This window comes from Betta splendens, chromosome 2 (genome assembly GCF_900634795.4).
Source record: "Betta splendens chromosome 2, fBetSpl5.4, whole genome shotgun sequence".
NCBI lineage: Eukaryota > Metazoa > Chordata > Actinopteri > Anabantiformes > Osphronemidae > Betta > Betta splendens.
In genome coordinates this window covers 171,809-197,774 of record NC_040882.2, presented here as the reverse complement: position 1 = coordinate 197,774, position 25,966 = coordinate 171,809, and the positions used below count along the sequence as shown (strand labels likewise).

General features: G+C 41.8%; 2 protein-coding genes across 7 annotated transcripts in view; one reads left to right on the top strand and one right to left on the bottom strand.

Annotated features, from left to right (window-relative positions):
* LOC129604858 (uncharacterized) overlaps positions 1-25,966 on the top strand; it is a 175,683-nt gene that overhangs the window by 117,217 nt on the left and 32,500 nt on the right. The gene's annotated exons all lie outside the window — the stretch shown is intronic.
* On the bottom strand, positions 1,093-25,706 carry LOC114870496 (protein unc-80 homolog). Of its 6 annotated transcripts, none has more exons than XM_029175194.3 (31): positions 25,353-25,706; positions 24,826-24,874; positions 24,321-24,477; positions 23,624-23,958; positions 23,292-23,415; positions 21,459-21,523; positions 21,030-21,172; positions 17,540-17,813; positions 17,324-17,458; positions 17,013-17,229; positions 16,553-16,693; positions 15,345-15,613; positions 14,920-15,252; positions 14,693-14,824; positions 14,331-14,478; positions 12,940-12,990; positions 12,324-12,472; positions 11,480-11,643; positions 10,428-10,526; positions 10,019-10,227; positions 8,251-8,357; positions 8,023-8,116; positions 6,487-6,659; positions 6,182-6,394; positions 5,957-6,092; positions 5,468-5,601; positions 4,276-4,453; positions 3,960-4,199; positions 3,603-3,700; positions 3,307-3,510; positions 1,093-1,248 (listed from the first exon to the last, which is right to left on the bottom strand). In XM_029175194.3, exons 1-31 carry the CDS (start codon positions 25,442-25,444, stop codon positions 1,129-1,131), a joined length of 4,983 nt encoding a protein of 1,660 aa, XP_029031027.1. In that variant the 5' UTR covers positions 25,445-25,706; the 3' UTR covers positions 1,093-1,128. The 6 variants fall into 6 exon arrangements, with proteins under 6 accessions (XP_029031027.1, XP_029030998.1, XP_029031008.1 ...); XM_029175165.3 differs by having other exon boundaries at positions 7,963-8,116; positions 25,353-25,705; XM_029175175.3 differs by having other exon boundaries at positions 3,960-4,169; positions 7,963-8,116; positions 25,353-25,705.

The window sequence follows — 25,966 nt, the reverse complement described above, 5'->3', positions numbered from 1 at the left end:
GCTAAAAGTTGGATTGGTGCTTTTATTTTGAAAGGATATTGAGGACACCTGTTTAGGTAATTTCTATCTAGTCACAATACCCAAGCTGAACGCAGAAATATTGCCATTTTTAGCTAAAGATCTGGACTGGGGCTTTTATTTTGAAAGAATTTGCAAGAGGTGTGTGTGTTTAATAGCTAAACAGTCACATTATACCAACATCCACTTCCCCCAAATACTCTCAAAATAAAAGCCCCAATCCTGATCTTTAGCTAAAAATAGCTATATTTCTGCCTTCAACTGGTTTATTATGAGTAGTTAATAGGACAAATTTACTTTTTAGCAATTACCTGCACAGGCTTTTTCCACATCCTTTCAAAATATGAGGACCGATTCATTGTATTAGCTTCTTTTAGTCAATTTTCTGCCTCTGAATGAGTAATGACTGCTAATTAATAAGAGTGTTTTACAGTCCACCAATTGTCCACACCACCAGATCTTTTCAAAATAAAAGCATCAATGTAAAACGTTAACGTTTCTGATATTCCCTGGCTAAATATCACTACCTAATGAGACTAATTTATACCTACATACACCTATACTAAATCTTTTTTTAAAAAGCACCAATCAAAGTCCTTAGCTTTAATAGCACTATTTCTACTTATGACTGGTTAATCATTAATTAGACTATTTTACTGTTTAGTAATTTCCTTCCTCTACGGCTAATTTCAGCTATAATGAATATTTCCACAACTTTGAGCTATTCCTTTAGCGGTTGAACTCAAAACTATTTAAATATAATATTGTTTTGATACCTTAAGCTATATTCCATCAAACTAAGCAAACCTTTACACTTTTTTTTACTCATTTTCAGAAATTCTTTAATTTCATTCAATTCTTTTCAAGTCTTCTGATATTGAAATACAACCACTTTAGCTTCTTCTGCAAATATTCAGCTATTTAAGCAACTCCAAATTTTCCTCAGATACATTCATCTATGCTTTACATGCTTCAGCTATTTTCAGTTGTTTTAAGCGTTTAAGTTACTTTCAACAATTCTCCAACAATACATTCAGCATGGAAGCATTCACTGTGCATTTTCTTATGGAAATGCTTTATCTAGTCATAGATTTAAGTCTAGAGCAGACTTTAGCAAGTCACCTGATTGCGAATATATTTGAGCATCCCCGTATCCTTCTTCCCTTCTGTGTTGGAGTCAGTGGGTCTCCTTTTCATAGATGGGGTCCTCAGGCAAGACTTGTCCGAGCACTGGACACGCAATGGTAAAAAAAAAATTACCAAAGAATATGCATCTGCTAAGACAAACCCATCCATCCATCCATCCATCCATCCATCCATCCATCCATCCATCCATCCATCCATCCATCCATCCATCCATCCATCCATCCATTTTCATCCACGGGTCGCAGGGGCAGCATTCTAAGCAGAGAGTTCCAGACTTCCTTCTCCCTGGACCCTTCCTCCAGCTCTTCCGGTGGGACCCCAAGACGTTCCCAGGCCAGCCGAGAGACGTAGTCTCTCCAGCGTGTCCTGGGTCTTCCTCGGGGCCTCCTACCGGTGGGACATGCCCGGAACACCTCCCCAGGGAGGCATCCTGGAGGCATCTGAACCAAATGCCCGAGCCACCTCAACTGGCACCTCTCGATGTGGAGGAGCAGCGACTCTACTCCGAGCTCCTCCCGGGTGACAGAGCTCCTCACCTTATCTCTAAGGGAGCGCCCAGCCACCCTACGGAGGAAGCTCATTTCAGCCGCTTGTATCCGTGACCTTGCCCTTTCGGTCATGACCCAAAGCTCATGACCATAGGTGAGGGTAGGAACGAAGATTGACCGGTAAATTGGGCTTTGCTTTGCCTTTCGGCTCAGCTCCCTTTTCACCACGATGGACGATACACTGACCGCATTATTGCAGCCGCCGCACCGATCCGTCTGTCAAACTCACGCTTCTTCCTTCCCTCACTCGTGAACAAGACCCCAAGATACTTGAACTCTTCCACTTGGGGCAGGAACTCTTCTCCAACCTGGAGAGAGCAAACCACCTTTTTCCGGTCGAGAACCATGGCCTCAGATTTGGAGGAACTGATTCTCATCCCAGCCGCTTCACACTCAGCTGGAAACTGCACCAACGCGCACTGAGGGTCCTGGCCAGATGAAGCCAACAGGACAACAACATTTGCAAAAAGCAGGGATGCTATCCTGTGGTCCCCAAACCAGACCCCTTCCGGCCCCTGGCTGCGCCTAGAAATTTTGTCCATAAAAATGATGAACAGAACCGACAGTTCGACACAGGGCAGCCCTTACAGAGGCCGAACAGCCTTTAGCAAAGAGCCCTGGACTCCATACTCACGGAGTACCCCCCACAGGATGTCACGAGGGACGCGGTGGAATGCCTTCTCCAGATCCACAAAACACATGTAGACTGGTTGGGCAAAATCCCACAAACCCTCAAGCACCCTGCTGAGGGTATAAAGCTGGTCCAGCGTTCCATGACCAGGCCGAAAACCACATTGTTCCTCCTGTATCCAAGGTTCGACTATTGGCCAAATTCTCCTCTCCAGTACCCTGGCATAGACTTTCCCAGGGAGGCTGAGAAGTGTGATCCCCCTATAGCTGGAACACACTCTCCTGTCCCCCTTTATGTTTAGAGTCCAGAGGAACTGTCCCCCTCTACGCGATGTAGAGCAGAGGCTACTACCTCGGTGACCTCAGCCTGGGTGATGGGCGAGTCCGCCTCTGAGTCACCTGCCTCTGCTTCCTCAGCATTAGGCATGTCGAGGGGGTTGAGGAGATCCTCAAAGTACTCCTTCCGCCGTCCAATAACATCCAAAGTTGAGGTCAACAGCTCCACACCTCCACTGAAAACAGAGTTGGTAAAGGACTGTTTCCCCCTCCTGAGGTGCCGAACGGTTTGCCAGAATCTCTGAGGCCGAGTGATAGTCCTCCTCTATGGCCTCCCCGAACTCCTCCTAGGCCCGAGTTTTTGCCTCTGTAACGGCACGGGCTGCAGCACGCTTGGCCTGCCGGTACCCATCAGCTGCCTCAGGAGTCCCAGAGGTCAACCAGACCTGGTAGGACTCCTTCTTCAGCTTGATGGTGTCCCTTACCTCGGGCGTCCACCACCGGGTTTGGGGATTACCACTACGACAGGCACTGGAGACCCTGCGTCCAATAACAAGTCCAATAACATAACACCATTTGGGTTCAGATCAGGGAGGCCGTTCCTCCCAATCACGCCTCTCCAGGTGTCACTGTCATTACCCATGAGGGCATTGAAACAAACCTGCATGATATTACATTAAAAGCCCACCTCTTTGTTCTTTTTAGAACGTCCTCCAGGGTGACCAGAGGAGCCACTATCCTCTCTCAGGCTGTCCACTGTCTCGCCGTACACAAGTTTGATGGCTCGGACCAAACGGGCGCAGGAACGGCTGTGATGCTGGTAGCAGCGTGGGTGGCAGAAGTCTATGTGGGTGCAGATAAAACTCTGCTGGTTGCATAGCAGGATCATAATCTGTGCCCAGATACAACAAGAGCAGTAGTTAATATATCAGAATACAGTATGCAGAGACTAAACACACTAATTCTGTATGTTGATAGACATACATGGAGCCAGGACATGTTGCGGTGGTAGTTGTCCTCTGCTCCTCCAGAACCCTGGCCCTCTGGTTCAATGCTGGGCTCACTATTGCTGAATGGACTGCCTGCAAAGTGTCACAAGAACAAGCAGAAAGTCTACTTTAATAGCTTAAACAATCAGGAGTGATATGCATTTTCTATTGAAGATGCATTTTCTAACATAATATAAATTACTGAGATAATCTAAAATTGACATTAACTGTTACACAAAATTATCTGTCCAAGCTAAAAATTCATACAATAATAAACAATGTTAAAAATAAATACATAACTGATTTTAAGAACATGATGGGAGATGTAATAATATTTTCATCTATGTTCTACCTATGTCTGTAACAGTGTCTCTGCTATGCGTTTGTGACAGCAGCCCTTCTTCATTCTCAGATTCAGAGTCCTGCCGGGACAGCTTGGTGCTCTTGAGGCTCCCAGCCCGGCGTATGGAGGACAAGGAGCCACCTTTTTTAACACGGAAACTGCGAGCCCCTTTTATCTGAAGCAGCCGAGATCCTCCAATTCGAATCTTACGGATAGGTACTGGAGATGTGAGAAGGGGGGAGATATTGTCTATAATTATAAATGAGTAATCAGCACACATGAAAAACAAATCAAGTGTTGCAGTTCGTGTGGTACCAGGGTCTACCTTGGGCCTCCTGGGTTTTCTTATCATCACAAGTGGTGTCAGACTTTAGGGTATGACTGCTGCTGTTGAGCGAATCATGTCCATCTTCATCGTCAAGGATGCCAGCAAAGCTAATTTTTCTCTCATAGCGATGTCTGCCAAGTTCTGGGTCTAAGCGTAGACGGCAGCTGTCCAGATCCTATAAAAAAAAAATCACAAGCATTATGGTACCTAGGTTACGCACACTAGTAGTAACAGTAGTAAAGGTTCTACTATTACTAGATAAGGAAGGAATAAGAATGCCTTTATTAGTCTGACAGCAGGGAAATTGCACCTCACAGCTGCAACAAGACAGAAAACAGAGAGAAACCATACAAACACACCTCCATAAACAGAGCAAATGTAGTTAATGTTGCAGAGTGGCGTAAACTAAACTCGAACTGCGCTCACCACGAGCAGAGAAACAGGCCGCTGAGGCCTGCGGACAAAACTAGATTGAAGGACCCAAATGCAACAACCCAGGGACAAAAACAAAGATAGATATAGTTTATTTAATAACTGAAGTAACACAAAGAAGGTTGATAAACTCAAAGTGCTGCCTAAGCAGGGTAGGACACAGAGATATATACTTGTATGGGAATTAATAGACACAAATAACTAAACAAAAAATCACTGCAATGCAGGGAAAATCTCAATAACCTAAAACATGAAAGCACACAAGGAAATTTAACACATAGACCAGATAAATATTACTGAGGACAGAAACACAAAACACAAGACTAGCACAACTGGCATATATCCACATGGCATCTTCATGATGAACTGACAAAGACCGAACTCAAACTAGAAACTAAAATACTAAATACACAGGTGAAAAATAATGACACTAATTACAAGACAGGAAATAACTAGCAGGTGACATTAAGGGTCGAACTGTAACAGTTAACTGTTGTGGTTGTGAGTCTGATAGCAGCAGGTAGGAAAGATCTGCGATATTTCTCCTTCACACAGCAACTGTGGATTGGTCTGTTACTGAAGCTGCTCTTCAGAGATACTACTATTACTACTATTAATTATGTCCTTTTACAACAACCATATGAAAATCACTAAGCCTGCAAATCTAATCTTTCTTTCAGTTGAGAGATAAAACAGAAAATACACACAAATCAAATAATTTCCAATATGCTGTTTCATTGAACATATGAGTATTTACCACTAGTGGTTCAGTGCGCGGCCGTGGTAAGCAGGGAAAGGTCTCTCGTAGGAAAGTGGTAATTTCCAGCAACAGCTGGCAGGCAGCCATCTTGAGAGCAAAGGGGCAGCCACATTTTGTAGGATTGACTGTGTCTGTGTCAAAATAAATGAACACAGTAATGACAAGGAAACAATTGGATTTGCTACAGAAATTTATGAGATATGATTAAAATGGTTAGTTCTAGCAATTTTTTTAAGATTGTGATGAATTTATACATGGCAGAGTATGAATCTTATCAAGATCACGCTAAATTAAATATGTAAAATTTTAGAAATCACTATATTTAAAGAATTCTGTCAACATTGAAATATTTAATCTTCAGCACATTCTATTTTTATAAAAAACTGTGTAGTAAATTAATATTTAATTCAGTAAAAAACATTTCTGTAACCAACCATATGCAAGAAAAATGAACTGGTAAGGCACTGAACACATCTTTTAACTCACTGTCTTCTAAATAATCCTCCTCCTCATCTTCTTTTCTCATTCGACGTTTGGTCTCTTCATCATAAATGTAACCCAGGATGTTTGCAGGGCTCTCACTGTCTGAGTGACAGAGTTCACTAAGCCTTGTGCCAATGGCCTGATCAGAATAAACACAAAATGACAGTCTTACAAATAAATATTTAAATGTTAAATATAACTTTACACTGTTTCAAATATGTAACTTACATCTCCCCACTGGCAGAAATGTTTTGCAGCATTCCACTGGAGTTTCTGGTTTCTTTTGTTGCCTACAATAGGTGATCGCCCCCTTGACAATCCTTTCTTGGTGATATTGACATGATGGCCCTTCATCCATTCTGGCCAGTTGCCACGGTTACAGCGATGGACAAATCGTGCACATTCCAAAAATAGTGAGGCTCTGGCCACGACAGGAGCTTCCTAGAGGAAGGAGAAAGTACAGGACATACACATTGCAAAGTCAGAGGTTTTTGTTTCAAAGTGACTGATTTACATGTTGTTAGTCAACATACCAGGTCCAGAGCGGCAGCAAGGATGGAAGCATCAGGTATCGTCCCTGGCTCACAGCAGTTAAGAAGGAACTGGAAACGTTTCATACCCTGACGGATAGCACCTAAATTCACCACATTCTTGTTCCTAATCGCTTCCTGGCTGGCTGCCAGACGCTCCTGAAAACTATGGGGACCTGGAGAAGAAGACGATGAGAAGGTAAGAGAAGCAAAGCGGCAAGAAGACAAGAATAGATGAGAGGAAGGAGAGAATAAAAAAAAAGAATAGTTGCCAAAGAAAAGAAAATCATAACAGAAGGTTAAAGACTTTGTAAACAAAAATGCTTTTCCTATAGATTGACATTGATAACAGTATTTAAATTAACATTTAAGCATTGCATAAAGCAAGATCACCATCCAGGACATTCAACAAAAAGTACTGACAAAATGACGAGTGACGGATGGACACAGCCACTGGCATCAGTTACACTTCAAAATTTCAAAACAACAGTTTTTGTTTTTTTTAATAGAGAACATTGATGGTCAAATGACCTGATACAAAACATTCTCTGTGATGTGATCTAATAATAGGTCATAGGACAATAATAAGTGTAACTGGAGCCATAAAGAAGAAAGCACACTGTGGACCCTTTTTTATAAGCTGACTGAAACCCAGGCATTGGAAAATACCACCAGACATCACCACAGAAGAGACAAGAGCAGCGACACCGTCATGCTTGGCGTACCACAGAAATGAGCTCTACAGCTGAAACATGGTTTCATAGAAATGCACACCATTTCTCTCTTTCTCTCCTACAGTGAAAGAAAGAGGGGGGTTCTTTGATCAGAACAGGAACCAGTAATGCAGCACACAGTTACAGTGGTACTTTTCAAAAATAATGCCAAAGCCTGCAACGATTAACAATTTGGACCGATGCTTGAAAAAGGAAAAAGCCTTGTGATCTTTTCAATATGATGCACATGTCGTGGCACAGTATAGGAATTTGGTACTATACATTTAAAAAAATAAAGAAAGTCAATAAAAATCAAAGGAGTAGTGGTACTTTTGGCTTCTTAGCAGGTCCTGAGTGCCATCACAAATTTCAAACCAAATTTAAATGATTATTAAATTATTAACGCCTTTATTGACCCTCAGATTCTCTGGAATGAATGGGAAGGAAGAACCAACACTGCATAGCTTTACAGAAACATGCAGAGGCTTGTAACAGTCTCTTATGTTTGTCATTGTTTGGTGCACCTTGACAAGAAGCATGTTAACTGGTTAAAACTTTACATCAAGGCTAGAAGAGTGTAGCAAGCAACTATCTGGTGATGAAGAATAGTCCAACAACAAGCTGACAGAAGAGAACAGACCACGACTTGCGAGGCAAGACAAGACATAATAGGCAAACAGGGGCAGAAACAGCACAGGAGGAAGAACTAGACATAGGGCAATGGGCCGTGGTGGGCGAGGGGCACCCTGGGGTGGGGGAGGTCTACCATCTTTCTCTTCTGTGTGGTGAAGCTTGGATGGATTCCTTCTGCCAGACCTCCATTTACCAAGCCGCTTGAAGAAATTCTCCTCCTCATCCCTGCCGTATTCTGGTCCCACAGCACCTCCTTCTGACAACTTGACTGCGCTGGTGAACTTCACCTAAGAAGGGAAAGTAGTTACATTTAATTAGAAGGTGTGGAAAAGCCTGCATCTAAAGAATCTGCATACATTTGCCTCATTCTGGCTCTTGTGAGAGGGAATTATTATGTGAGTGTAATTAGCCACCCCATGACCTTTGAACTCTGTCGTATAAAGGACAGTCGATCCACTGAGCTGATATCAAGTAGGTCCTCAACACCATCAGTCAGCCCCGAAAGAGAGGACCGTTTCAGCCAATTACCTGTAGACATGAGAAAATAACTGCACATCAACCTCAAATAAAGCTATAAAACCATAGAGTAACAATGTATTCTACAGATGCACGCGCATACTGGACAGTAAGCTTCACAGCATTCACTCAACATTATATCGCAGCCACAGGGTTTCATCTTTCAGCACAGAAGAGGACATCATTCAAAAATGATGGCAAAAAACACATAAGAATTCATTTCTGTTTTTGAGTTACCTGTAATATAAATGTTACCGATGGCCCTGGTTGAGAAGTATTTGTAAATACATTTTCGCAGTAATGTGTGTGAGTGTTGAAACCTACATATCAGATTTTCTAGCCGTCTTTGTTGACTAAAACATACTCAGTAAAAATATGTTTTTAATATAAATATGTAAACACAATTATTCTACATAGTCTTTTTAAGTTATATTATGTCCAGTTGATTGAACTGTTTCCAGTGATGTTGTTTATTATTTGATGCATATCATATTTCAGAAGGCTTGTGTTGTCAGGTGATGGAATCTGTCTGAGATTTTCAGAATCAACAGAGCAGGCTCCTGTACACTGTACACACTCAGTTAGCAATCAGATCTGGAGTCTGCGACACCAAGGCCAGCTGGAAGGCCTTTCTGTAACGTATTACAGTATATTGTTGTGTCATTGGATAAGCACTTTCTACTTTTAATTGTCAATGCGAACTCATTAATTTTAAATGCTCCAGGAAATTAAAGGTTGCTTGATTTGCCTGTATTAAGGTGAGAGATTAGTGTGATGCTGTATGGATTCTTGAGCCGTGGTATCAAATTGATGCTATTACAGTATGAGGTGTATGAATTTTCATAGGACAAAGTATGACATCACTGAAGGCCTAGGCATGAACTGCACGGCCCGCCACTGAATTGCAGTCTCTCCTACAGTAGTTGGCACAAATATCCAAAATATATTTCAGTTTTTGTTTGGTGAGCCTATACTGTATATACTGCATACTGCAGGATGGCAAGCCTTTGGTCTCTACAAACATGTAGATGTAGATGGTTCCTGTGTTGTAGATAAATTAATAAATAAATTGTTGAATTTATGTATTATTCAGATCCTTCTCTCAATACTTTGTAGAAGCCCTTAGGCAGCTTATACTAATCTTCAGCTGGCTGTTGCACACTTATTTAAGGGCTGTACCTTTACATGTATTTAAAATGATTTGCAAATACAATTTAAACCAGGTCTGGAATACAACATGCAGAGACAGATCAACATGACTAGACATGGCAGAAATACAGTATGAAGATGGTTGCATGTCCACATACGTATGACAGAGAGTGTGAGCGGTACGCGGACAGTCCCACGGCACGCTAAGGCACAGAAAGGAACACAAAACAGACCAAAGAGAGGGAGTAACTTGGCCTTATCACAGTTAGAGGTTCATGGCAGACATAAAAAAGACATCATGTTAGAGTGAAGCATACAGTATGCAGCTAATGGTATATGAAGTATGGCCAAAGACATAAACGGTTACAATAAGAGAAAAGACTTGGAGACTTGTTATATGACTGTGATTTAAACTTAAGCAATTATACAAAAGTAAATCTATCCAAACATGTTGGCGTCAAAGTACTGTATTATGGCCCATTACAAACATGAGCAGATTTTTTTTTGCAAATTAACGGCTTTACCTATAGGTAACTTCAGCTTTTTGCGAAGTGAAATGCGACGGGATCGGGATCGGGAGCGCCGGTCAGTAGTGGTTCCCGAGTGGGCAGTGGTGCACTCTGAAGTGTCCTGCTCCGATTGGCTGCTGGTGTCACTAGCAGCACTCTGTGATTTGAACATTTTCCTCCAGAAATCCTTCCTGCCCAGCAGAGCTCCTGGGATCTGCTCTTCACTAGAGGTAAAGACAGAAACGGGGGGTGGCTTTACAGAAAACCTCCTTTATGCTGACCTTTTACGGATTTGTTTTTCTTTGCACATTTAGCGTTTAGCACTGTGACCTGTTCTTTATTGCCGCAGCAGAGAAATTTGAGGAGAGAAATGGCAGCTGGGCTAGATGGTGTTATATAGAGATGCTGTGAGGTGGAGACTCACTGTTCGGGGGTCTGGGGGGGTCTACTGGAGATGTAGCTGCGACACTCATCTGCAGCACTGGACACCTGACCCTTGTCCCCGGACACACCCGCCTGTGACCTGCGCACACACACCCCGACACACAGACAGAGCGCTCAGGCCACCTGAGTCAGACACCACATGAGTTTAACTGATGTCTGGCATGTGGTTCCACTACTAAAATCTAAAGAGCTAGTTCATCGAAAAAGTTTTTCTTAGCGTTCAGATGGTTTAGATACTTGACAAATTAAGCCAAGAGATAATAGTCGTTAACACACAACAAACAACGCTAAAGTTTGAAATGACTACATATTTCAATGATCTATATCTAAAACCACTATTAAAATTCTTAAATTTGGCTAACAGTGAGTTCCTCTTACAGATTTCAGGCATATACTTGTAAACAAATTTAAAGGAACAGGCCACTTTGTTAAATACTATACCACACATTTTGGAAAGCAAAGCAAGGTCTAAGGCAGCCCAGTGCAAACATTTAAAAGTTGATTTAAACAAGGTTTAAACCAGGTTTGTTTGACACTCCTATCCTGATCTTAGTCACAGAATTAGACCATGATGAAAATGTGATGATAAGCCATTTTTTTGTACGAGAACTGACCTGTAAGCACCTCCACCTCAGGGATAGGGATCAAATGGTGTTTTATGCATTCAAATCATAATTCAAATAAATCAAGTCTCTACTCTATAATGTTATGATGCTGTGCTGTTGTGGTCAAAAGATGAGGAACATCTAACGGGGGAGTTTTTTTGTTGGCAAGGCTGCCAATTGTGCTGCTGCCACACATTTTAAAAAAAAATCAGAAATCCAAGCAGGAAAAAAAAAGAAAAATGAATAAAAACAGGCATGCAGTGATGAGAGGCGGAGGTCTGACTTGTCAGAAAAGAAGAACAAAACCTCCCACGGCCAATGTGACAAAAACTTTGGCTTCCAAAAGCCACAGAGAAATAAATGCATGGTCATTTTTAGGACTGGTGATTGACAGGACAGTGTTATTGAGACGATTTCTGAGTGATACCTTTTGGGCCCAGGTTGTTTGCCATCTTCCTTGTCGTCGGGTTTCTTGGTGGCAGTGACCTTCTCGGCACTGTCTAGAAGTGCACTCAGTGCCACCCTGCGGAACACATTTCCATGGGCCTCCTTAATAAACTGGACCAGTTGGCGTATATCACAGTACAGACCCTGGAAAAGAGGGTGACAACCAAAGTGAGAATGTACTGAACTGTATGAACTGAATAGTCTGTAAATGGAAAAAAAAGGTGGCAAATAGAGAAACAAAAAATAAGTAAGAAATAACTTAAGGCTAGTATTGCTTTGAATCTAGCCCCCAGCAGTCTTGCTGTGTGCACACAGACAAGAGAGGGTGCTTGAGATTGTTAAAGGCCCAGTTCCAGCCTGTGAGTGGGTGGCCTCTGATTCTGTGCCATAATAAAGCCTGCCTTGAAAACTGTGTGATCTCCCGCCAACGTGCACAAGTCATGGCAGCTTTGAGACTTTCCAGTCACTGTAGTGACCACGAAACATCAGCAATGCTAGAGGAGTGATCTACATACAGTACTGTCATGTACCAGAAAAACACGGGCTACTGTATATGATGAATAAGGATAAGGAAAGAAGAGGGGGAAATCTATTAATTCAGCTCAAGTCAAATTTATCATGTATTCCTTTACAAAGGAAAAACAGGTTCTGTTGTGTTGTCTTTAATCAATTATTAATTTAAGTGCTAAGGCTAATATGCACAGACCAAGTTGCATGAGGGTGAAAGACATTTACTGTGCGCTTATGTGTCCTAGAAGCTTCTAGACTGACTAGCAAAAACAGATACTGTAGCTGATGGAAGCATGATGTCGCACACTACTCACAAGGTTCTCCGGGCTGTGCAGCTCATGTGTGGTCGAGGCACAGCGGGTGATGAGAGACTTGAACATGCAACCCACCACCACAGCCTCCATATTCTGGGCCACAGACTTGTTGTCCCCCGTGGTAAAGTTGTTCCCAAAGCCCGCCTTGTCTGCAATCAACAGGAAGCCGGGAGAGACAACAGATCACACAGGGGGTGGTTTAGTCAGTGTTGATGATTGACCAGCTTCAGCGAATAAAACAGTAAGGCCATGTAACAGGACGGTAGAAGGGAGGAGCGCAAGCAAAAGGGTTCATATTGTAAAGCATATGGGGGAGAAGCAAACTCAAAAGGATTAGGGGATTAGGAACGCATGCAAGGCTGCTATAAAAACATAAAATATGGATTATTATTATTATTATTGTCTGGGTCCAGTTAGATGAAATTTATTGTAAATGCTTCAAATATCTGTATAAGGGCAGGTTTCTATCATATAGGTCTAACTTTTGGAGTGGCGGGCAAATTTTGCCAGTGAGGGTTGCAGCGATGTAAGCGGTGCCTGGGGAAGGGTCTGATCAGGTGAGCATCATATTGCTAATATTACTGACTGGTATTTATCATTGACCATGTGTATCTACCGATGTTTCTTTTTTTCGCCCTCCTGGACCTCTCACCTGCACTGCCGTACTCTGCAAGAGAAAAGAGGTGGGGCACAAGTTGATTGACATCAGGCCAACACAGACACGTACGCGATGTCAGATAGACGTGGCACCCCACCTCTAGACAGAGGTGAACTTGAGATGTACAGTACACACACACACACACACGCACACACACACGCACGCACACACACACGCAAAACTAACACACACACAAAAGAGACTTTACAAGGTTCCCTGTTGACTTTTAAAATTGAAGCACTCATCATTTCAGTAACTTGCCAGTTAAGTTTTGAGTGTGGTTACCATCTAGAAAGAAATATATACAATTTCAGTGCAAAACTGAATTGGCATATACAGTGCGTCCCAATGCTCAGTGATATAGCCATTGATTGAGCAGGGATGTAATGGACAAAGCTTTTGATTGGCAAGTGTACAGAATGGATGAGTGAGTAAGGTAGGCAGCATTCAAGTTCATTCAGGTGAATGGAGAAAATGCGGGAGGTTGAAAGCAGAAGGACAAAAACAAGGACACGACAAGCAGAGACAACTGTAAGGAGGAGGAGGATACACACAGACACAGACACACATACACACACACACACACACACACACACACACACACACACACACACACACACACACACACACACACAATCATATATATATATGATTGTGTGTGTGTGTATATATATATATATATATATATATATATATATATATATATATATATATATATATATATATATATATATATATATATATATATATATATATATATATATATATACACATACTAAACATATATAGCGCTGGAATGCAGAGTCGAAGTGCAGGGTGAGACAGCAGTAGTGCAATTCAGCTTTGTCGGCTGTATTACAATTTTAGACAATTTATTTCAACCATCTAAGGTAGGATCCACTTTAAAGGTATCAAAAACCCAAGAGTTTAGGTGCAGTTATCTTTTTTTGAAATTTACATTATTGATGTCATTTTTTTAGCAATGCTGGTACAGACAATTTGGAGATTAAGTCTTTGACATAAAGCTGTGATTGGTTACAAATCTATTTTAATGAAAACTTTTCCAGATAACCTACAATGTTAGCTTTAGGGAAACCTTTAGTTGCTGTTCTGTTCTTTAAAATAATTTGATAATTTTAAGTAATTTTTATTTGCAGCCCTACTACACAGGATGTCAGTGTTTTATAAATATGCTTTTGCCGAAAGAAAAACATCTATTTGCATCTGTAGTATTAAAAAATGTAATCCTATTTATTTATTTATCTATCTAGCCATGATTGAATTGAAATTAGTGCTTGAGATTATTCTTGTGTGTCATCCAGTCCCTCACATGAATACTGTACACTTACTGTCAGTAATAGGCTCCATGCAGAAGCCCAGCAGTGCATGCAAGAAGTCCACAATGTTATTGAGAGAGTCTTTGTTGACATACTCGCGCATTGTCTGACGAAACTGCAGCTTGTCCAGCTTATACAGGCTGGTCAGGCAGTTCTGCGCCTGAAAGGAACAAAGCACATGAAAAATTATTAAACAGGACTGCAATATTACTGTATTTTAGTTAGGTGGGATCTTTATTACTTTAAAGGTGTAATGCAATAAAATTTATTATAATGGGAATTTATAATGAGAATACACATCCCAAAGTTAAATTAGTTTCAATTGCCAACATGCATTCAGAACATCATCAGGTAAAGTACAGAAAAGATCTGACCTGCATCCTGAGGCGATCTCCTGACAGTCCACGGTGTCCCTCACCACAGCCATAAGCACAGCCCAAAGACTTTACTATCTTTATCAGCATTGTCAGGGCCAAGCGGTGGGTGCTTAGGCTGGAGCCTTCTTCCTGTTCAAGGCAAGTGAACATAAAGCAGGTTAAATATACTGTATCTGGATTTGCTCTACCTTCATAAAGTGCTCCAATATCCAGTTTTAACAAACCTTTTTATCATTATCTTTGTTATTCTTCACATCATCTTTGCTGCCTTGCCCACTGCCTCCCCCGCTGCCTCCTCCCCCTCCACCTCCATCTCCCTCACCACCTGCTCCCGCACCTGGAACTGCCCCAACTCCCTGAGCACCTCCAAAGCCCTGGCCAGTTGTATCTTTGGTTCGGGCCTCCTGGTTCTCTTTGTTGTCAGGCTTGGACAGCTTTTTGCCCATGCCAGGCACCACACCCAGCTGCAGAAGGCAGTCAATGATGTTGAGGGCCACGTCACAAATCCTTGAGCTGATGTCGTGGCTGAGAACAGCATATAAAGCTCGCAGAACAGCCTGGAAATTAGCTTTTATAGTTAATCAATTTGAAAAACGTATAGAAAACTTGATATAAAAACTTATTAAAATAAAAATTGATTAACACTCACAGTGAGGTCCAACATGCCATTCTTCAGCACAAAGTTATTAGTGCCCTCAATGTTCTCTCCTTCCTCCAGACAGGAGTAGTTGATGCACGAGTCTGTGAGACTGCGTGGCAAGTTGGTACAGGCTAGCGGTTCAACAGGGATCTCAGGCACCACTACGGGGTTGCACAATTTCTTCATGTGTTCTGTAAAAAAGTCAGCGTAGCCCACGTTGAAGGACGCCACAGTGGTGTTGAATGCTGCCATGGTGATGGTGGAGATCTGAGATCGAACTGTAGAAAAGAGATGGCAAGCATTCTGATTATTCAATAGTTTTTAAGGACAGCTCTTGAAATGTTTCTGGGCCATTAACAACACAGAACACAATAAAAGTGGTTTAAAAGTTTCTATTAAAAATATAAATTATTTTGATACTACCACATTTCACCAAATAATGTGCTACCTGATTTTCAATATGCTCTAAAGAGTAAACAATTTTTACTGCAAATTTCCCCTTGCATTATTATTTTCTGCTGTCAGTAAAAGCCAATGAAGTATAGCAGCAGCAGTCTGGCTACTGACTGTAGTCTATATTTGTATGTAAATTAGCAATGTCACAACAACATTACTGTTATATAATCCTGTCCTAGTTCTGCTTCGCAGGCCTTGACGGAGCCTGCAGCTCCAGTATCCTCTGTTTACTAATTCTGAGGGATAGAAAAAGAACCATTCATATTACAGCTGTTTTTAATTCATTAAGATTAATTTAATGCTCTTTAATTTCCCATATACTCACTTACATATTTTCAAGAACCAGCATAGAGCATTTTAAGGTAAAGAAGTCTTTTGTACCACCATAATAAAAATGAATCACAAAAATCTAAAGGTTGTTCGAGTGTTTACTTTAAATGACTACTCTTCCTAAATAAAAGTATGTGACAGAGCTTTTGCTATTGCGGCACCTAAATTATGGAATGCCCTACCACTGCACATTAGGCAGTGGTAGGGCATTATTTTTTTACACATTAAACCAATTGATCTCAGCCACTGCTGTTGACTATTTGTATTTCCTTTCAAAAACAGTATTAAACAGTAATTTACAGTATCACTGTGTGACACTTATGGTTCAATGTGCCTCTACACACATTTGAACTGTTCTTACTTTTATTGCTTCCAATTCTTATTGCCTTTAAATGAAACTACCTTGAAATACATTCCTACCATATCCTTACCCTCTTTGATGGTGTTGTCACTGTGGCTGTTGGAGTGGTCAGGCATGTCCCGGAGCAGAGAGTGGTGGGAATGTGAGTGTTTGGCACTCAGGCTGTCTGCATCTGCAGCGGTATCTGTGCTTCCCCTACGAGTAAATTTGCCTGACAAATGATAAAAGCTATAAATATGCAAGATAAACACAAGCACACAAAAAAAACACATTAAAGAACTTGATTTCAGGTGACAACCATACATCTACTCTTAAGTTCCTGACCTAAATGTGTCATTCACAAAAAAAGCTGGTTTAAAATGCCGTAATGTCTGCATATTAATAAGAATATAATCTAAATCCCCACTGAATTCATGAATGAGCTGACCTAATTTACTGGCTGTCAGCTACTGTAGATCCAGACAGAATCCTGTGACTCACCAAATAGCACCTTAGTGGAGAGAAAGAGACACTGCATAGTATCTGCGTACCCATGATTGTAGCCTGCCAGCCCCCCCGGTCTAGGGCCCGCCGATCGTCACCAAGGCCGGAGAAACTTCCAAAGGAAAAGGTGCTACGAGTGGGCGAGACGTCCAGGTGGTCATCATGAAGCAAGAAAGGAACCCCCATACGGCGCTGACGCTTCTTTCCCGTGTGATGGAAGGGAATGGAGCCCTTCCTCTCTCGATCCTCTCGACGAGTCTTAAACTAAAGCAAAAAACAACCACCTTAGTCTAAGACCCATATGCATTTCATTTAAGTTTAATAATAATTTGCAATGTTGGGGATTTACAAGCCTTACCTTCTTAAATATGTTCATGCCTAGATCAGAAGAGAGGTCAGGCACTGCCTGCCGCCGGAGGTTGGTCAGGGACACCTTTGCGAAGGTCTCTGTGCTAAGAGATTTGCCTTCTTCGTTGCATTTTAGACTCATATCCTACAAAACACAGCAGAGAGCAGACATGTAAACTTGTTTCATAAGACACACAAAATCAGCACTCAGTCCCCCTGCAAATACCTGGGTTTTGTGAGTGTTGACCAGTGAAGGTGGTGCAGCCACCATGGAGCTGCTGCGTGGGCGTGGTAGAGGTGCAATAAGGGGTTCAGGGGGGCGCTCAGGTCTCTCCTCCAGGATCTGCCTCAGGCGGTGAAGATAATACATCAAGGCCCAGTGCACACCTTCTTCTGTCCAGTGTGGCTGCAGCAGACAACGCAGGACTGCCACATCAAAGTAGGTGGCATAACGGGCCTGCTGGGCCAGAGATGCTGGCAGACCGGCTGGTGCTGAAATTCTGCAAAAAAACACTCATTAAATCCTGTCACCAACCGACTCTGAAATTTAGATTATAATTCTCACAGTAATAGACAGAAACAAATTTCTCATGTTAAACAGATCACATAATGTTAAAACGTCAAGTTAGCGATTGAAATGCCTTCTAAACACTATGTCTTGTATGTGCATACGTGTTATGTGTTATAGAATAGAACAGAATTGAAAGACCTTTATTGTTCTGGATGAGGAAATTGCCATGATGCAACAGCACAAAAGACAAATAATACAGAAGATAATAGGTACACAATTGTTAAAAGACAGGCACAGGTTATTAACATTATGTCCACATGACAATGAGATGAAGTGACTACAGTAGATAAAGTGACTGAACTATTAAAGTGAATTGTGTAATTGCCCTGGGAATGTAGTGTGTGTGTGGCAGTGTGGTGGAAATGTGCACCATGTTAAAATTGTTCATTATAAAGTCTGACAGTAGCAGGAAGGAAAGACTTCCTGAATCTCTCCTTACCACAGCAAGGGTGGATCAGTCTGTTGCTCTCCAGAGCAGACAGTGTGTCTTGCGCTGGGTGTGACTCGTGGTCCATCATAGATTATGCATTCTAAAGCATAATCTCTGATGTGATTAAAATCTTAAAAAGAGTTTCAGTGAAAAAATTAGATTGGACAATGAACATATCTCTATAAACGCATATGGAGAATGTGTTGGTTAGATAACAGAAAACTGCCCACACACTGAACAATAAGACTAACTTGAAAAAAGAATGCAGTGTAACAAAGTGCAACACAGATGGAGTAATTTATTTTATGTATTTCCAGTAATGTCGTACAGCAACTACTGTACATCATTGCCTTTCCTGTTAAATCATCCTGTCAATAACTCCCACCAATTTGCTTCATTAATAATGCATGAAAGCAAGAAGAATGATAAACAAGGGCAAAACTTCCCTCCAGTATCATTTGAGAAGTGAGCAGGGAGAGAGAGGGCCTTAGCCTACTGTACGTGAGCCAGCTAATAATAAGGCAGAATGAGGGGCAGTGGTTGCTGAGCTGCAGAGAACACTGCACACTGTCGAGAAACATACTGATACCATGAGGGAGGCAAAGAGAGAGAAACAGAGAAGGACATTTAATCTTGGTCGCTATAATAAATGAAGCAGGAAGAGATGGTCGATAATGACATGAATCATTTTGAACGCCGAGAGCAGAGGGAGGCTGTATCATGTTTCACTGTCTAGCCAACAGACACACACACACACGCACGCACGCACGCACGCACGCACACACACACACACACACACACACACACACACACACACACACACACTTTGCTGTTCTGTCAGGTTTCTATAGTGACCAGTGACGACAGCCACCTCAGGTCCTCCGAGAGGCTGCGGCCCAGCCCCGACTCCATGCGGTACTGGAGATGCAGCAACCAGGGGTTGCCATGGAAACTGCCTCAGCATCAGCAGTGCTGAGTGAAGCGTGATGCGGCACCGAGGGATGAGTAAACTGCATTAATCACAGGATGATGGAAATGATTTTACTTGGGCAGTACAGTGCAGAGGTGTGTGAACCAGAGACAAATATAATCTCTGGCGTCACTGAGTTCACAAATGTTTTTATAAATAAAGGGGATTTTAGAGTTTTTATGAAAATCAGCTGGTCAGGGCCAACTGTGCTCCATCACTACTTCAGTAATCTTTACTATTAAACTATTTAAGACCCCTAAATAAATACTCTCATACAGTATGTCAAAATGTATCTAATTTATATTCATCTGACTTCTCTTCCTATCACTGCTCACATCCGCTCTGGCATTTCAATGAACATCAGCTCAACATTCCCATGAGTAACACATAGAGAAAACAGGCTGTCTTTGTTGAAAGAACGGGGATAAACCTCTTCCCTCATGCATTGCCATGTGACTATTCAAAAACCCTTTAGTGTTGTGTGCATGAAGATACAATTAGGGGGAGGGGAGCTCTGAGTATTTTTTCATTTGCAGTCACTTCTGGCTACCCAAAATCACAGGACAGCTTGAGCTGACGACTTTTGAAACCTCTTCTGAATCTTCTCCCACGTTGCTTTTATTCTCTAAGCCTACAGGTGGCATAATTCATGATGATGATGTCATGACTAATTTATTATACACCCATGCAGGATGTGCACAAAAATTTGTAATGTGGGGCTTTCGCTAAAGGACAGTTACAGTGTTTTCTGGCAACATCACATTTTCACAGGACTATAATCTGAACTAATTTAGCTAAAAGCATACATATATAGCTCACAGGAATGAAAGTGATGCCTTCCAATATTTATTGCTTACCAAGTCAGTGACCTGCCTTATCCACGCCAAGGTACCCACAGACTATGACACAGTCTGGCAGTAAAGACCAGACCACGCCAGACTTGCAGCAGACAATCAAGCCAGGCCATGTCATGCCAGGCCAAGGACACTGACAGCATTAGACACATAACTTCAGTACAATTACCCTGGTTTTGTGGATGAATGCCACATAGGTCTGCTACTGCTCAAGCAACACAAGCCTCCATAAGTGTGTGATGTCTGAGCAGTGCTGCTTAAAGCAAGACATTACACAGGGGAAGGGGGTTATTCATTTGCACTAGCCTCCACTAGCATAAGCTAGTGGAATGAGCTGTGCAGTATGTACAGCAGATGTGTTTCGGGGAGAGATGTGTTTAGCCATCAACATGATGATGGAGACCAGCTATTTATGAATGTCATTCCTGCACTGCCACAACAGCTCTCTTTGTTGGAAGACAAATAACTTATTCAAGCAGCTACTGTACTGTATGTAATTTGTTGTCACAACTGTGTCCTAGTTTAAAATTGGTTGTTTATTCAAAGTATAATTGCATATTGATATGTGTTCATCAAATTGATAACTGATTAACAATAATAATTACATTGACACTGGAATTATTTAATACATAAAGTGTTATATTTCTAGGTTTTCAAAACTTCAAAAAGGCAAACATGTTCAAATTTATGTTGAACATGTCTTTGCAATTCTAACTAAATCATATTGTTGATTTAACAGTGGACCATTATCATCTCTGTCATTGCATCATTAAGTTGCCTCACAACACTGTTTACTGCAACTGCTTAGCAGCAGGTCTGAATGGTATGTTAGTAGAATACATGTGCATGGCTATGTAGGCATAGACTGTAAATTAATTTTAATGTGCTCACTTTTTCTTTGAAGGGCCTTTGACCAGAGGGGCTTGTTGAGACGTGCCACCTTTCTCCACGGAGTTACCACGGCGACAGCTCTGCTCTCCCGATGCGGGGGAGGAGGAATCAGATTGAGTGGCTTCACAAACCACCTGGAAGCCCTGAGGGCGGCAAAAGAGAGACAGATACTGTAGACAAGTAGATAAGCAGTCAGATAGACAGGAAAACAGTTCCTGATAATTAAAGGCTGTGAGGTTAGAGTGAGGTTTCTATCATGACCGTGGCTAACCACGCTAATGCTCCCGGATGGCAGTCGCTAATAAATATTAGCCACCAGCTCCAGAGACAAGGTTGAAAGGGGGAGGGGGCATTTTAGACTCTTGCCTGAGCACATTTAATCAACTTGAGACACAAAATATGAAGAGATCTGAGCCTGCGCTCACTCACCATGGGACGTGGGTTGCCGGATCCACAGGGGCTGCACTGGTTGTTGACTGGGGAGTTCCTCTTTGCTGTTGAGAGGCAAAGCAGATTACATGCATAAATTACCAGCTAATAAAAGAGCTTAGTTTAGTATATCACAATTAGAGAAAACACTGATCAGCATCTTCCTCCAAATGACAGAAATCATCCATATTAAATCAAATCAACCAATCTGTACTAATACGCTATGTACCACAGGCTTTTAAGGTAGATGTGGCCAAACATATATTGAAAAAGCCTACTATGGACCCTGGAGAACTAGCCAACTATAGGCCAATTTCAAATTTACCCTTTATGTCTAAGATTTTGATTTGATTTAAAAAATCGTAGCTAAACAATTATCTGACCAACTGAGTGGGAATAACCTGTATGAAGATTGTCAGCCAGGATTTAGAAAACATCATCAGCTGTGGTTAGAGTCAGAAATTTTCTTCTCTTAGAGTAGCTTCAGACAATGGTCTGGTCTCTGTTCTTGTCCTGTTAGATCTTTGTGCTGCATTTGATACAATTGATCACAACATTCTATTACAGAGACTAGAACATAGCATCGGAATAAAAGAAACAGCACTGGGATGGTTTGAATCCTATTTGTTGGGCAGATTCCAATTTTTTCATGTTAATGACAAATCCTCCACGTGCACAAGGATTAGCTATGTAGTACCGCAGGGTTCTGTGCTTGGTCAAATTCTGTTCAGTCTATACTGTACATGTCTCGTCTAGGTGATATTATTAGGAAGCGTTCTATAAATTTTGATTGTTATGCAGATGATATTCAGCTATATCTGTCCTTTGAGCCAAATGAAACAGATAAACTAGTCAAAATTCAAAGTTGTTTAAAAGACATCAAATCCTGGATGTCCCAAAACTTCCTTCAACTAAATTCAGATAAAACTAAAATTCTTATCCTTGGGCCTAAAAATCACAGAGAGACACGATTGAGTCAGATAGCCACCCTGGATGGCATAACATTAGCTTCGGATTCTATTCTCTTCTATTCTTCTGTGAGGAACCTTGGTGTCATCCTTGACCAGGATCTCTCTTTTACATCATACATTAAACAAATCTCCAGAACCACCTACTTTCATCTTCGAAATATACCTAAATTTAGAAGCATCCTCTCTCAGAGCGATGCAGAGAAACTGATCCTTGCATTTGTTACCTCTAGGCTGGACTACTGTAACTCCTTACTCATAGGATGTCCTAAAAGCTCCTTAAAAAGCCTACTACTTATTCAAAATGCTACAGCTAGAGTTCTGATGGGACTTAGAAAGACAGGTCACATTTCTCCTACATTAGCTTCTCTGCACTGGCTGCCTGTCAAATGTAGGATAAAATTTAAAATTCTCCTACTTACCTACAAAGCACTTAATGATAAAGCTTTTTTTTGCAATGAACGATTCTGAAATACACTGTTTACATCACTAATGTGGTAAATTACTATTCTTGCTGCAAATGTCTGATTTTTGCTGCAATATTTACTTAGGTGTATAGAGGACCAGATTACCTCAACAAATTAACATCCAGAATGCCAAAGGCCTGCAATGCTGTAATTGCTGCAAATGGAGGATTCTTTGACAAGAGCAAAGTTTGAGGATTAAAAAAAATATTATTTCAAATACAAATCATTATTTTTAACCTTTTCAATGAGAATATAATTTCCATTCATTGTACAACTCATGCTGCTAAATAAAAGTGTGACTTAGTTGGATGGATGAATGAAAAACACAAAATTTTCTGGGTGACCCTAAACTTTTGGACGGTAGTGTATATGGCATATGTGGGTGAGATATCCTTTACCCGTCACAATGTTTCTGACAGGTTTGATTAGTGCAGTAAAGGCAGGGATGTCAGGCTGGCGGTGTTCCCACATTGGCTGCCATATTATGAGCCCACTGGCCAATCGAAAGGTCAGGTCTGACTCCTACAAAAAAAGATTTTTTTCAGTCATTCAAAGGGAATTGAAAATAAAATAAAAAATTAAAGATTTTAAGCTTTGAATTAAAAATGCTTTTATGTTATCTTATGTTCTTTTTTCATTTATAAAGAAACTACTGGTTTTAGCATTTAGTCCGAGTCCAATCCAACTTTGTACAGTACAGTACATGTTTGTGAACACACAGGAGACACACCTTTATCCTGTGAATAAGTGGAGCGAACAGGAACACAAACAGCTCCACGGTGGCCATGCTTTTGTGGAACAACTTGGTACGAGCATGCTCGTCTTCCTCCAGAAGGGAACTGCTGTGCTGAGGCCCCGACCCACCTGACCCAGAACAGGAGCCAGGAGCACCTGGGGAGGAGCCCTGATTCCCCACAGGTTGAAGGAAAGCACTGCTGCTGCTGCCCCCAGACCAGCCATGGCTCAGACTAGGCTCATGGTTGCATTCTTGGGCAGCATCTAGCAGCATCCAGTGGAGTGTGTGGAGTAGTTTTGTCTCAGCCACGCCCAGCTTGTCCTGGTGGCCTGTCAGAGGTCAAAAGCCAGGGGGTGATTCTGAGTGCTGCTTAGCAAGGTATGACTGGCCACTCTAAGATACTGTATGTATCTTTAACACTTCAGTTCAAGGACTATTTCTTTATTTTATTTTAACATACAAAACATTTGAGCGGTAAATATGTAATATGGTAAATTATAAACTACACATTAAAAAACATTTTTAATTTCCCTACAATAATCCAGAAGTGTCATTTCTTGTATAATCAGGCTGCTCTATATCTGTCCAAAAGAACATCAGTCTTCGGCTGTGTTGAATGAGGGGATAACCTGGATAAGGCTGTCAAATGAATGCCAAAAGCAGTGGCAATATATGCCCTGCGTGTCCTCACCCAGCTTGTTCCTGTTAGACAGCAGGATGGAGGTGCAGTGAAGAACATGAGGCAGGGCTGCCTGGACGAGTTCCCAGCGGGAGATGCTCTGGATGGCCTCTGACAGGGCCGGCGACAACCCATGGAGCTTGTTCTCCACCAGCACCCTCTCAAAAGACTGGGTTGGCAGCCGGAGAAAAGAAGAGAAGAAGACATTAGCCGGCAAACTAAAGCCTCTCTCTTTTGCTATCTTAATGTGTCCTATGGCCCAAAAAGAGCAATGCCTGTGGGAAAGACAGTGGCAGCTCTGTTTAGATCTGAAGGGATCTGGAGAAGTGCCATTATGGATATGAGTTTCCAAAGGTCTGGCTCCCGGGTAAGAGGAGGAAGCATGGGGGAAAACTAATTTGCTAAATGTAAAATCAAGAGCCCACTTGATTTGCAGGTGCATTAAAGTATAAACAGATTAGTGCTGGAGAGTGATTATTTTCCATCATCATGGACATGTCATTTTGAAATGACTTACCACGCAGGATGCTTCATACTGTTTACCCAACTTTGGACGCAGGAATGCACTGAAAAATATATCAAAACAAGTGTAAATGAGATTTAAATGATCAACTTGAGATGCACTTTTTAAATCTCTGTTGTTAAGTTACATTTTAAGAAAACACACAAGGTACATTGCAGTTTGTCGCACCTCCACTGAGTTTTTTTTTTTTTTTGCACCACTCTCTGTGGCAATTTATTATTTCACAAGTGTGACATCACACCATCTGCATCGTCTTCATGTCACAGTAAACATCTACTGTAGCAGAACCTTGCAGCCCACCTTCACCCATTTATATGAAATCGGTGAGCTGAAGCTCCCAGTGACACGATGTCCCACTGACGGGTTGAATTATAATAAAGTATTACCATCTATTTTACATGACAGGATCAACTGTGCGTCTTCTCGCTTTTCAGACAATATGTGCTGTAAAGTCCTGGACCCTCCGTATATTCGACAACGACAAACACCTGTTATCCATTTACACAGATGCACAAACTAACCTGGTTTGCCTCCACAAGAAGGTCTGGATTGGGAACGGTATTCCCTTCCCGCACTCTGGGTCGTTATCGTCCAAGCTTTTCCTCTTCACCATTTTGACCGGACCTGTCCGCCCGCCTGCGTGCGACCACCAACGGTTGCCGGCTCTGTCCAGGTAACCAGCAAGCTTGCCTCACGACATGATTGGGTTCGTCCTACGTAAAATGGCTGCAAGTGGCGGTCGATCGGTCGGATGCAAACGAAATAGAGAGAGAGGGAGGTTGAGAGAAAAAGAGAGAGAGAGCAAGTGGGGTGGAGGGTGGTAGGGGGGGACTAAGGAAGCGCTCTGATTTCCTCACCTCCCTCGTCTGATAGAGACAGCGTGCTAATTTATCGGTGGAGGAGCTTAAAGAAGCAGCGCGCGCAGCTGGAACCAGGTGTTTGTCAAACCCCAATCTGTGCATCACTATGGGAATTGGCACAATATAATTGTAACACCAAGGCTGCTGCAGTCCCACGATAACCCACCACCTAAAATATCAACAGGTTCTTTACCTGGATGACATAGAACTGCAATTACACATATAGTACCATTACACTTGTATATACTGTACTGCATCAAAATATTGTAAAACCA

Coding starts and splice junctions, on each gene's coding strand:
- LOC114870496 (XM_029175165.3), bottom strand. CDS start 25,444: ATGGTGAAGAGGAAAAGCTTGGACGATAACGACCCAGAGTGCGGGAAG. Junction 10,527..11,479: donor AAACAACCTGGGCCCAAAAG/GTATCACTCAGA, acceptor GTGTGTGCGCAG/GTCACAGGCGGGTGTGTCCG. Junction 10,228..10,427: donor CCCCCCCAGACCCCCGAACA/GTGAGTCTCCAC, acceptor CTTTACCTCTAG/TGAAGAGCAGATCCCAGGAG.